Here is a 13,486-nt window from a genome sequence, read left to right as displayed (position 1 = left end):
GGGATAGATCAGTGGTTTTCAAACTGAGTTCTGCCTTCTGAGAGGGGGCTTGGGGACTACTTGGGGAGGTGGTTGGGAAGTGGAGGGCGTGGGTGGGAACTCCTCCCAGACTCAGGGTAGCTCAGACAATGTCCAGTTTGCTTAATTTGCCCAGCTTGCCAATTCTTCATATGGATATGTGAAGGGAAAGTGGCAGGTTTGGACATGTCGTGTCTCTGCGAGGATGTTCTTGTGAGTGTGTGTTGGTAGAAGCCTGGGTGTGTCTACCTGGGCACATGTGTGTAGTGTACCCGCGTCTGAGAGGCACAGCTCTGGCACCCAACCTGTGCACATCCCAGACCTGCTTCCTTATTAGCTCTGTGGCCATGGGTGAGTTATTTCTCTGAGCCCCAGCCCCTTCATCTATTAAATGGGGATACTCAGAGTACCAACTTCATGGGCTGATGTGGCGTTAAAGGAGATAATACCTGTAAGCTATTAGAACAGTGCCTGGCACAGTGGGCACTCACTAAATACTCAGTATGGTTACTAAATCATCACACATCTGTGTATTGCATTTGCACAGACACAGACATCTGTAGTGCTGTGTGTGCATCAGCGGGTGTCCATGTGTTTCTGCACGTATGCCCACAAGTGGGGTTTATTTGCTTGTGTACGTGTCTGCAAGCCCAGGTGTGTATGTCCCCTTTGGCCAGGCTTTTCTGCCCTCCTGTGGTCCCTGTTGAGCAGTCTGGGGGTGATACATCCCCCAAGCATGTGCTCAGGGTGGCTGAAGCATGGGGGCGGGGGAGCGGCTGGGTCAACCCTGCTGTCACACACGGAGCCTCTGTGACCCCCGTGGACTCTGCACAGGAGCGTGGAGCTAGTGCAGCAGGTGGATGAGGATGATGCCATCTACCATGTCATCAGCCCTGCCCTCGGTGGTGACCCCAAGCCCCAGGACTTCATCATCCTGGCCTCTCGACGGAAGCCTTGTGACATCGGGTGCGTGCCTGCCTGCCGGGCTGGGAGGTGGGCAGGTTCATCTTCCTCCCCAGGGAGGGGACATCCGTGTACAGTCAGCCCTCTTTCCAATGGCCTCAGGACCTCAGCGTAAAATTGGTGGCCGTGGTCTTACTGTGGGTAGAATGGAGAACAAGAGGACATATTGCCCTTTCCGGTCACTCATGCTCTAAAGCAGGGTGGTCTCTGTCCTTGGTGTGGTGAGGGTGCCTTGCCCCAGGTCACAGACAGGCCAACTCTCACATGGCCCATTCCTTGGCCTCCAGCCTCTGAAAGCCCCATGTTGCCTAAAGGGTGGTAAGGCTCCCGGCTGCACCAAGGTGAGGATGCTGGAGAAATGGCATCACCTGTGCTAGAGACAGGCAAAAAGATGAAGCAAGGAAATCCAAAGTACAGCACTGCTTCCCCGGGCCGGGGGAGGGAGGCGGGGAATGTTTCCAGAAGGTCCACAGTACAGTCACCCTGGTATCTGGTGAGTTCAGAACTGCTCACCCACAGAAACCTGTCTAAAACCTCCTTTGCAGCTTGACCTGGAGCCAGGCTGTGTACCTTAGACTCTGGTGAGGGCATCCCTGCAGCAGGGCCCTGGTCAGTGCTGGAGGGGGCTTCTGGAAGCTGCCCTCACCCTTTCCCATGCCCCCTCTGCACACTTCTTCCATACAGGGAACCTTATGTCATTGCACTGAGGTCAGTTACGCTGCCCACACACCGCGAGACCCCAGAGTACCGGCGTGGGGAGACTGTCTGCTCAGGCTTCTGCTTCTGGCGCGAGGGGGACCAGTTAACCAAGGTGAGGCCTAGTGTCTCCTTTCCCTTCCCACCCAGATTCACCCCAAAGCCACACTTGTGTCCAGAGCTCAGCGCTGTCCAGACCTCAGCACTCCCACTGGCCAGTAAGCTCTCTTCCAGCTGTAGGGAGTCTGAGTATCAGGGCCTAGAAAGGAGTCTTCATTAAAACCTAATCTGTGCAGATACAAGTCCGAGGACACAGTTGAACCAGGCCTGTGTGTTAGTTGCTCAGTCGTATCCGACTTTTTGCAATCCCGTGGACTGTAGCCCGCCAGGCTCCTCTGTCTATGGGATTCTCCAGGCAAGAATACTGGAGTGGATTGCTGTTCCCTTCTCCAGAGGATCTTCCCAACCCAAGGATCGAACCCTGGTTTTCCGCATTGCGAGCGGATTCTTTACTATTTGAGCTAAAACTCCATCTTCTTATGTACCCCTTTCGTGTCTAGGAAGGCCGTCAGGGCCCATGAAACTCATCAGGGCAGTCAGTGTTACCTGGCTGGCTGAAAGTGGGCTAGCTGGGAAACTCAGTGCCCCTTCCTCAGATCGCAGTGGCTATTAGGGCCCTGAGACACCCCATGTAGAGACTTGGACATTTGCTAACTTAGTGTTCCCTGGGGTTATTCTAACTGCTTGCTGCAGATTTGCTGACAAGGGCTTAGTCGTGTCCTATTCTGCCACACCATGGACTCTAGCCTGCCAGGCTCCTCTGTCCATTCTTTCTTTTCCAGGCAAGAATATTGGAGTGGGTTACCATTTCCTTCTCTAGGGGATCTTCACAGCCCTGATATCAAACCCTGGTCTCTTGTGTCTGCTGCATTGGCAGGTAGATTCTTTACCACTATTGCCACCTGGGAAGCCATAATCTAACGGTAGCACCTTCATTTAAAGGAGTTTTATGCTTAGCTCTGGAGACCTAGCCTTCTAGAGCTTCCAGGCTAGAGAGGGGAGACACAATGACAGTATAGTGTGTGGTGACAGAGGGAAGCCAGGGTTGTCAGCCCCAGAGGAGGGGTCAGGAGAGTCCAGCTACAGGAGGTCACACCTGCCAATCATGCAGTCCTCAAAGGCCCCAGGTGCTGCTGGTATTTGCTGCCTTCCTAGCAGGTGACTGGGCTTCCATGGTGGCTAAAGACAGTAAATAATCTGTCTGCAATGTGGAAACCCCAGTTCTATCCCTGGATCAGGACAATCCTCCAGGGAAGGAAACGGCAACCCAGTCCAGTATTCTTGCCTGGAGAAAGCCATGGACAGAGGAGCCTGGAGGGCTACAAGTTCATGTGGTCCCAAAGATTTGACACGACTGAGGGACGAACACACAAAGATGCCAACTGCCTGTTTCATGTCCACTCAGTACCCTTTACTGCCCCCTCCCCATCCTCCCTGGGTGTGGCTCCCCGTCCTGCAGGTGTCCTACTACAACCAGGCCACCCCGGGCGTCCTCAAGTACGTGACCACCAATGTCACCGGCCTCTCCTCTGAGTTCTACACCACCTTCAAGGCTTGTGAACACTTCCTCTTGGACAACCGGAACGACCTGGCCCCCAGCCTCCAGACCCTCTAAGCATCCTCCCTGGCCACCTCACGTCCACTCCCACTCCATCCTGCCCCAAGGACATGCGTGCAGTGCACTGAGGAAGCAGAGGCATTTATTCCTTCCTGCCTCCCCGTGGGAAGCGGGGGTCCACCAGGCCACCTGGGTGCTCAGTGTGTGCCAACATCTGCCAGCAAGTCTTGGCGGTAGCTCTGGGGTAGCCTGTAGTAGACTCGGGTCTTCTTCACGGCCCTGGCTGCCAGCAGCGCTGCCCTCACAGACGCATAGAGGCCCCGGCCAGGGCTGTGTTCCACCGTGACCGTGGCCCGGGGAGAAGCTTCCAGCAGCCGGGCCACGACTCCAGCGGGGCTCTGGCCCAGAGGCCCAGCCTGCAGCTGGAAGGACACGGGTTGCCAGAGGCCCTGGCAGAGCTCCAGCATGTCTGTGAGCAGCTGTTCCCTGTAGCCACTGCCCAGCACTTCCTCGGGCCAGCCTGGTGCCACTGTCACATGGGGGAACACCTCGGCCACAGCTGTAAGCAACTCCCTGCCAGTCACGTAGCCGGGGACCATGAAACTCCCATGGGAGACTGTGGCCCCGACCCACACAGGCCTAGACAGGTGGCCAAGGGCAGAGAGGGTGGCCAGCGTGGCCAGGGATGGCCGCAGGGCGGTGGGCTCTGCTATGTGCACGTGGATCCCCCAGCGTCCGGGGTGCGTGGCCAGCTGCTGCAGGCAGGACTCCAGCGTCAGGGCACGGCCATCTGGGGTGCGGACGATGGGCACGGGGTCCCCAGCTGCAGGCTTCTGGAGGCCCACGTCCAGCAGGATCATGCCTTCTCAGTCTGGGAGACGCACTGTGGCTCTGCTTCCCTTGCCCTGGATGTCAGGAACCAGCCACTCCACGCTCAGACCCTCGTCCCCAGGGTGCTGGAGAGCAGGGATCAGGCTGCCCCCGGTGTAGTAGCTTGGTTTCCGTGAGGTATTCACTGTGGGTCAGATTGCCAAGGTGGAGAGGCCACCAGTCACGGAGGCCTTCTGTACACCATGAGTCCTCTCTAAGCCTCACAGCAAAGTTCCAGGGAGCTGGAGTTCCCTGTTGTGTAGATGACGGGTGACTTGCCCAAGGTCCTACAGCCAGTGGGCAGGGTTGCTGGGATTGGAGCCTGATGGAGCCAAGTCAGTCAGGCCCCAAGCTGGTATTCCTCCCCCCTCACCTAGATGGCTCCCAGAGCAGGAATGTTAGGTCTGATGGGTCCCCTTGAGATGGCCTGATTGCAGGCTCTCCTCGGTTTGGAGTCAAGGGAACAGGGGCTTTGGACAAAGGGACAAGCATCATCGATTAGCAGGTACAGTGGAGGAGCCGTTCTCTGAAATGCTAGAGCAACCCTCAGAGGAACTGTACTGCAAGAGGAAGCATCTTGCAAGGGGAACCCTGCAAGGGGTTTGGAATTTGCTGTTTCCAGTAGGAGCTGTGCCACATTTAAGCTGAACAACTTTGTATTAATTATGTAACTGTTTTGAACCTCAGTTTCTCTATCTGTAAAATGGAATCTCTGCTTCATGGATCTGTGGAGCTTAGCATTCCATCCCAGGGTCTGGCATACAATGGATGCTTCAAATGATTCCTTTCTCCTATCTCACGTAGGATTTTCCCCTTTCATTGGCCTTCCCCACCGAGCTCTGCTCCCATATCTACTAGGTTCTGCCCTGTGCAGAATCCACCCCATCACCCTTTCCCACCCTCCCGAGACCCCTCCCTACTGGCACGCTGCTTGAACTGAGACAGGAGAGGCTCAAAGAGGTCATAGTAGACTTGGTGGGTGGCGGTGTTGTCTCGGATATAGAGGAGGTCGTCCACTGTCACGGGGTCCGAGGCGGACTGCCACATTGTCAGGCTGTACCTGGGGTCCAGAGAGCCAGCTCAGAGCCTGCCTGGGCCCAGCAGCCCTCAGCCCCTCTCCCATGCTCAGAAGTTAACTTGAGCTGGGGGGAGGCCTTGGGAACCCTGACTGAGGGCAGAGGCTAAGAAGGAGGGGAGATGGACTGGCCTGCCTCCCCACTCGGAGTGTCTATTTGTGGGCCCTCTGTTAGGAAAGAGGACCCACAAAGACACATTTTAGGAATCAGTGAACTAAAATGGATGGGAATGGGCGAATTTAATTCAGATGACCATTATATCTACACTGTGGGCAAGAATCCCTTAGAAGAAATGGCGTAGCCCTAATAGTCAACGAAAGAGTCTGAAATGCAGTACTTGGGTGCAGTCTTAAAAATGGCAGAATGTTTGTTTCCAGGGAAATCCATTCAATATCACAGTAATCCAAGCCTATGCCCCAACCACTAGTGCCGAAGAAGCTAAATTGAATGAAAAAAAGATGTCCTTTTCATCATAGGGGACTGGATGCGAAAGTAGGAAGTCAAGAAATACCTGGAATAACAGGCAATTACAAACTGAGACAGGCAAAGGCTAACAGAGTTTTGCCAAGAGTATGCACTGGTCATAGCAAACATCCTCTTCCAACAACACAAGAGATACTCTACACACATACATCACCAGATGGTCAATACTGAAATCAGATTGATTATATTCTTTGCAGTCAAAGATGGAGAAGCTCTATACAGTCAGCAAAAACACACTGACTATTGCTCAGATCATGAATTCATTGCCAAATTCAGACTTAAATTGAAGAAAGTAGGGAAAACCACTAGGCCATTCAGGTAAGACTTAAATCCCTTATGATTATACAGTGAAAATGACAAATAGATTCAAGGGATTAGATCTGATAGAGTGCCTGAAGAAATATGGATGGAGGTTCGTAATATTGTACAGTAGGCAGTGATCAAAACCATCCCCAAAATGCAAAAATGCAAAAAAGGCAAAGTGATTGTCTGAGGAGACCTTACAAATAGCTGAGAAAAGAAGCGAAGGCAAAGGAGATTAAGAAAGATATACCCATTTGAATGCAGAGCTCCAGAAAATAACAAGGAGAAATAAAACCTTTCTAAGTGAATAATGCAACGAAATAGAGGAAAACAATAGAATGGGAAGGACTAGAGATCAAGAAAATTAGAGACACCAAGGAACCATTTCATACGATTGGGCACAATTGAGGACAGAAATGGTATGGACCTAACAGAAGCAGAAGATATTAAAAAGAGGTGGCAAGAATACAGAGAGAAAAAAAAGACTACACAGAAAAACTATACAAAAAAAAATCTCAATGACCTGGATAACCACGATGGTGTGATCACTCACCTAGATCCAGACATTCTGGAGTGTGAAGTCAAGTGGGCCTTAGGAAGCATCACTGTGAACAAAGCTAATGGAGGTGATGTGATGGAATCCCAGTTGAGCAATTTTAAATCCTAAAAAATGCTGTTAAAGTGGTGCACTCAGTATACCAGCAAAATTGGAAAACTCAGCAGTAGCCACAGGACTAGAAAAGGTCAGTTTTCATTCAAGTCCCAAAGAAGGGCAATGCAGCCATGAAATTAAAAAACACTCGCTCCTTGGAAGAAATGCTTTCACAAACCTAGAGAGCATATTAAAAGGCAGAGACATTACTTTGTTGACAAAAGTCCAGATAGTTAAAGCTATGGTTTTATCACTAGTCATGTACAGATGTGAGAGTTGGACCATCAAGAAGGCTGAGTGCTGAAGAATGGATGCTTTATGAACTGTGGTGTTGGAGAAGACTCTTGAGAGTCCCGTGGAGACCAAGGAGATCCAATCAGTCAATCCTAAAGGAAATCAGTCCTGAATATTCATTGGAAGGACTGATGCTGAAAAGCTGAAGTTCCAATGCTTTGGCCACCTGATGTGAAGAGCCGACTGATTGGAGAAGACCCTGATAGTGGGAAAGATTGAAGGTGGAGGAAAAGGGGACAACAGACGATGAGGTGGTTGGATGGCATCAGTGACTAAATGGACATGAGTTTGAGAATGCTTTGGGAGGTGGTGAAGGACAGGGAAGCCTAGCGTGGTGCATTTCATAGGGTCACAAAGAGTCAGACAAGACTCAGAGACTGAACAACTTAGGAAAAAGATAGGGACAGAAGAGATGGGCATGGGGGAGGGGGTGCGGCTTGGATTAGAGGTCAGGTATGAAGGGGGAAGGGAGTGGCCTCCAGTGGGGAGAGGCTGAGGAGGTGGTGCTGGGCAGCTGGGACCAGTGCAGAGTTGCGGGGGAGGGTGGGCTCCACCAGTCCCACAGAGCTATTGGGGCAGAGGCTACAGGTGTAGTCTGTACACCCTCAGAGAATAGCTGGCTCCCAAGAGAGGAAGCTGTGGGAGGCAAATTGCCTCTCAGTGTAAACACTTTCTGGAACTTCCCTAGTGGTCTAGTGGGAAAGACTGTGCTTCCACTGCAGGGGTTGCTGGTTTAATCCCTGGTGGGGACCTGAAGATCCCACATGGTGTGTAGTGGGGCCCAAAACAAATAAGCAGAAAAAAATAAACACTTTCCACTGGACAGGCTGCCTCAAGTGATAGCTACCCATTACCAGAGGTAAACAAGCAGAAAGCAGGGACACTGTAGAGAATGTGAGCACCAGCAGAGGTTGGGCCAGATGATCATGAAGACCCTTCTAACCATCAGCATCTGAGATCTTGCTGGGGATTCAAGGCCCGGGAGTGAGTTTGGAGGGAGAAGGGGCCAGGGCAAGGGCCTGGGCATTCTTACCTGTCAGATTGGCCAAGCAGCCAGCTGAAGTGGGGCCAGGCAGCCCTGACCATGACAGCCCGTACGGGGAAGGTCACCTTCTGGGGCACTGCTCCCACCAGCTCCTGCATCTTCTCCACCATGGCCCGGGTATATGTCCCATCTGGGAACAAGGGCAGGTACAGGGTAGTCCAGCCTGGAGACAGGGTTGCCTCAGGATATTTCTCTTGGACCAAGGCCAGGAACCTGCAGAGAATCAGAGATGCTGGTCTTTAGATCCCCTTCCTCATCTGGGTTCCCATCAGAGTGCTTGGAAGAGGCAGGATCTATCACATCTAGATATTAGAGCACAGTCCTGAAGCACATGTTGGCTTGCTCAAAGTCCCATGTTAGGGCATGGACACTGGAGCCAGTGAGGCCTGGGTTTGAGTCCTGACTATGACCTTGGGCAGCTCACCCAACCTCGTTGATTCTTAAAAAGTGGTATCCTTTCAGGCAGGACAGGGCTTCTCAAACATCCCCATGTGGATGAGGAGGTGCATCCAATCCCCAGGTGTGGGATCTGTGCTGCCAGCTGTGAGAGTCTCTGAATTTTCAGATATTTAAAAATGTCATTCAAATTTTGAACTCTTACAAATTTGAATAGGCACATAATATTACCCTCTCCACCTCGCAGATTGACTCCAACGTTCACTCCAAGAAGAGCAAATCTTGGGCCACTAGCTACATTTTCAAACTGCTGCTTTCCAAATGCACCACGTTAAAAACTAGATAAATACTGGGTGGATGTATTGTTAGCTGACTGGTTGGAAAGATGGTTTAATGATGGATGGGTGGATGGATGAATGGAGATGGACAGTAGAGAGCTGGAAGTTAGAGTCAGAAGACCTGGCTTTGTATGGTTGCTCTGCCAATAGATGTAGGCAGGTCATTTAACGTCAGTGAGATAATTCCTATATTACAAACTAAAAATAATAGTACCTACCTCATTCTCATTGTAAGAGTTAAATGGCACTCTACAACTAGACTACTTAAAACAATGCGTGTGACAGATAATAAAAATTCAACAGATTGAGCCTCAATTATTGTCTGCTTTCTTATCTGCAAAACGGTGAGAAAAAAATGCTCCTAACCTGGCATTTCTATGGGAAGATGAACTTAGATATATTCTCTCCTTTCATGCGGCCCTCTGTAAACTTGAGTGCACCATGCAGCTGGTACTATGTAAGTGCTGTTGTTGGCAGTACTGGGATCTGGGGGGCAGCTGGGGGGTGGGAGGGGAGGCTGGGGAAGGAGTTAGTGCTTCAGACTTTTCTAGCAGGCCAAGGCTTGCCCTGGTCACTGTTTGCCATCCAGGAATAAACATTATAGTAAGGGGACAAACCCGTAATCCACCAGTGATAGCCTTGTGAAATCAGGACTGTTAGGAGAAAGTGTGAGGGAGGGTCCTCAGCAGCCTGGGACGTCAGGGAAGTTTCTGGAGCAGGTAATGGCTGGTTTACCAGGAAATGGTGGAAAGGCATTCAAGGCAGAGGGAACAGCATGTGTGAAGGCTCAGAGGTCAGACGACATGGTGTGGCTGGAGGCAAACTCAGCAAAGGTCCCCTGAGCACCTGCTGTACCCGATGTTGAAGGAAACAGACTGGACACAGCTGGAGCAGAGAGGCAAACACTCACTGTGTGGCATTGACCTCTATTGAGAGGCCCACATTGGGACCCCTCTGGATGTCAGCATTGATCCACACAGGCCTTCGAACTTTCCCCTCCTCTGTCAGCCGCCGAAGGAGGTCCAGGGAGGGGCCCACAGCCTTGATGCTCTTGAAGTCTAGCTTGATGCCTGTAGGGAGAGGGCCAAGGGCTTGGGAAACTGGTCCCTTGTGCTCAAGGAAGAAGGAAACAGAAGACATGACTTCCTGGGACAGAGAGAGGAGGTATGGTGTGTGTGTCAGGGGTGGGAGGGAAGACAGGGCCGGAATTCTGGGTGGGTGTGAAGAAGGCTTCAACGAGAGAAAGGACTTGCCCATGTAGGAGTGATCTTCCATCCCTCATCCCCAAGGGGAAGAAGCAAATGATGGCTAAGGGCTTGGGACTTGGGGCTGGTGCAGATGCCAAGCATCTGATGAAAAGGGACTGTGATTCTTGGACAGGCAGACTTAGCGGGTCCAAAGCCACACAAGCCTAAAGAGCAGGAGATGAGGCTGAGGAATTAGAGTCAGTTGCTCAGTCGTGTCTGACTCTTTGCGACCCCATGGACTGTAGCCCAGATTCCTCTGTCCATGGGATTTCCCAGGCAAGAATACTGGAGTGGGTTGCCATTACCTTCTCCAGGGGATCTTCCCCACCAAAGGATTCAACCCAGGTCTCCTGCATTTCAGGCAGATTGTTTACCAGTTAGAGAAGGATGTTGAAAGCCAGGCCAAGGAGTTCATAATTTGTCCTGAGGACAATGGGGAGCCATGGAGGGTTAAAGCAGGGAGTGACTTGACAGTTGGCATTTTGGAAAGCTCACCCGGGTAAGGGCTTGGTAGACTTTGGAGGTAGGAAGCCAGTGAGGAAGGAGGTCTGGGAGAAAGATGATGCGAGTGGGACTGGATCGGGGGTAGGGTTCAGGGTTAGAATTGGCAGATGCAGCAGCTAAGTAGCTGCAGGGGATGAGGGAGAGGCATTAGGGTGATGCCTGGATTCTTTTGGTAACTGGCAAAGAGACATGGGAGGGGAAGGTGGAATTGGCTTTGAGCATGTTGTATCCAGTTCCATGGATTCAGGGGGCCTGAATGCTCATGTTTGGCCCTTTGCAGCTTACCCTGCATGTTTACTCCCTCGTTTCACCCATCTTCCCTGAGCCCAGGCCTCTAGATTGGTCTGGAAAACTGAGGCAAAGAGCAACTCTTAATAGGGATTGGACTTGTCTCCTAGTGGAGCAACCCTTGCACATGTGGTCTGAGTACTGGAGGGCTTGGCAGCTGGGGAGGAGCTGAGAGAAGTCCTTACCCTTCTTGGAAGAGGCCAGCACAGCCTCCAGCCACTGCTCTAGGGTGTTGTCGCTGTAGATGGCTGGGGGGTGCGCCATGATGGGGACTCCTGTCTCGTTGACTGTGCCGAGCCCTTCTGTTGTGATGTCTGCCTCCAGGACCATGACGTTGCCTGTGAATGAGGACAAACTCGATCAGTTCCTTTTTTAAATCTATTTTCTTCATCAGAGTGTTACTCATTTATTATAGAACATTTGGAAAATATAGAAAAGCAGAAAGGGAAATATTAACCCACATTTCCATCCATTTTTATAATTTTTACACAGTTGAGACCACTCAGTATTTATAATTTTAATCTTTTCTATGTGTCACTTAAAAAAAAAAAGCTGCAAAAGCCCTGATTGAGAGTGGTCACCCTGTTTCAGTTAGCTACTCCCCCACCTTTCCTGAGACATTTCAGTAGTCTCTAAACTTTTGCTACTAACAAATAAGGATGCATATTTTTTTTTCTGATTTTTCTGATTATTTTCTACCCTGACTTGAGGAACTTTAGTCAGGGCCATGCGGGGTCATTTCTTTGGTTGTTTTTTAGTTAATTATTTCTGGTTGCTGGTAGCAGACTTTCTCTAGTTTTGGCAAGCAGGGGCTGCTCTTCATTGCTGTGCCCAGGGTTCTCATTGCCGTGGCTTCTCTTGTGGAGCACGGGCTCCAAGCGCACTGGCTCCAGTTGTTCCAGCTGCAGCCTTGGTAGTCCTGGCTCGTGAGTCCAAAAACTCTCAGGCCCAGTAGTTGTAGCACATGGGCTTAGTTGCTCCAAAGCATGTGGGATCTTCCTTCCTAAACCCTGGATCCAGTGGATTCTTATCCACTGTCGTTGTTCAGTCACTAAGTCGTGTGTGGATCTTTGTGACTCCATGGACTGCAGCATGCCAAGATTTCCTCTCCTTCAGTATCTCCCAGAGTTTGCTTAAACTCATGTCCATTGAGTCAGTGATACCATCTAACCATCTCATCCTCTGTCGCCTCTTTCTTCTCTGGCTCTCAATCTTTCCTATCACCAGGGTCTTTTCCAATAAGCAGGCTCTCTCATCTGCTTATTGGAAGCCAAAGTATTGGAGCTTCAGCTTCAGTCCTTCCAGTGAATATTCAGGGTTGATTTCCTTTAGGATTTTCTGGTTTGATTTCCCTGCAGTGCAAGGGTCTCTCAAAAGTCTTCTCCAGCACCACAGTTTGGAAGCATAAATTCTTCTACCTTCAGCCTTCTGTATATCACCAGGGAAGGCTGCAGTATCATTTTTAAAGCCCATATTATCAAATTACTGTCTAGAAAAATTCATGTGACTCATATGCCTGCCAGAAGTACTTAAGCTGGTCCATCTCTGGGCACCCTTAAGGGCACTGAGCGTTGTTATTGTTTTTGTCTTTTGAATGCATATAGTTAACTCCTGAGGTGGCTGTGTGATACCCATTGGGAGAGTTCAGTCCAGGAGGGAGTCAAGGACTTTGAGTGCGAAGCAGGCTGGCAAGAGCAGGTCAGTTGCCCTGCTGACCGAGGAGTGGAGTGAAGCCTGGGTGGAGTTGCTATGAGTGCCTGGTCCATCACAGATAGTTGGCATCAGAGGGGCCTCTTCTGTTTTATACTTGCAGCCCTGCTACCCTCAAAGTCCACTCACCTATACCTGATTGTGTTACTTCTATTAAAAATTCAACAGCCCTGGCTTTAGTCCTGAGAATCCAATCCGAATGCCTGCCCATAGTCTGTGAGGTCCTGTAGGACCAGGCCTGGCAAACTTTGCCCTCTCACCTCGAGTCCCTCTCTCCTTCAATATCTAGCTTCCATCCACTCCTGTTTCTCCAACATCAAAAACTACCCAGGAACTGTTCAAATGCAAGTTCTGCTCAGCAGATCTGGGGTGGGGCCCAAGACACCTACCAAGCTCCCCAGTGATGCCCAGACTGCTGATCCATAGACCACACTTGGAGCCTCGAAGCTCAGATATCTTGTCTCCCATCTCTGGGCTCCTACACCTGGCTGTTGCCATGGCAACACTCTTCCCTCCACAGTTTTACTAGGCCACCTCCAGCTCATTTGTGGGTGTTGGCTTAAAATATCAAGGAGGCCATCCCTAAACCACACAGTCAAAGTCAGGCTGACAGCTGATCCTTTGAGCACTCAGCCCCCATGTAACTACTCATATAGCACCATCCTTCCTGAGCCTGAGGGCTAGGAGCAGGCTCCAGGTCTGTGGTGCCCATCACTTGGATTTCCAGTGCCAAGATGGTACCAGGCCTAAAAAAGGAGCTTCAGAAGTGTTTGTTGGATGGTACAAGACTGGCTAAATGAATGATAGAGAAAGCTGAGATCAGGGACTTCCCTGGTGGTCCAGTGGCTAAGAGTCTGTCTTCCCAGTGCAGATGGCATAGGTTTGGTTCCTGGTCGAGGAACTAGGATCCCACAGGCCTCACAGTGCAGCCAAAAGAGAAAAAAGTTAAGTTCAACCAGCCCAGGTCCAGAAAAGTAAAAGAGCT

General features: G+C 50.8%; 2 protein-coding genes across 4 annotated transcripts in view; one reads left to right on the top strand and one right to left on the bottom strand.

The window, feature by feature from the left end:
- Nucleotides 1–3,584, top strand: part of ACOT11 (acyl-CoA thioesterase 11) — a 48,227-nt gene extending 44,643 nt beyond the window's left edge. For 2 of the 3 annotated variants that reach the window (XM_010847126.1, XM_010847124.1), the window contains exons 14-15: nt 853–984; nt 1,666–2,052. In XM_010847126.1, coding sequence (XP_010845428.1) covers nt 853–984; nt 1,666–1,957 — 424 coding nt within the window. In that variant the 3' untranslated portion in view covers nt 1,958–2,052. Of the gene's footprint in view, nt 1–852; nt 985–1,665; nt 2,053–3,196 lie in introns of those variants that run through there. The other variant, XM_010847125.1, reaches the window with a different exon arrangement.
- LOC104993748 (protein FAM151A-like) overlaps nt 3,493–13,486 on the bottom strand; it is a 12,643-nt gene continuing 2,649 nt past the window's right edge. Inside the window, 5 exon segments of the mRNA XM_010847127.1 lie at nt 3,493–4,310; nt 5,086–5,225; nt 8,007–8,231; nt 9,663–9,822; nt 10,977–11,129. Coding sequence (XP_010845429.1) covers nt 3,493–4,310; nt 5,086–5,225; nt 8,007–8,231; nt 9,663–9,822; nt 10,977–11,129 — 1,496 coding nt within the window.

The sequence above is a fragment of the Bison bison genome, unplaced genomic scaffold, assembly GCF_000754665.1.
Source record: "Bison bison bison isolate TAMUID 2011002044 unplaced genomic scaffold, Bison_UMD1.0 scf7180017864244, whole genome shotgun sequence".
Lineage (NCBI taxonomy): Eukaryota > Metazoa > Chordata > Mammalia > Artiodactyla > Bovidae > Bison > Bison bison.
The sequence above is the reverse complement of the archived record's forward strand: the minus strand, read 5'-3'. Positions and strand labels throughout refer to the sequence as shown.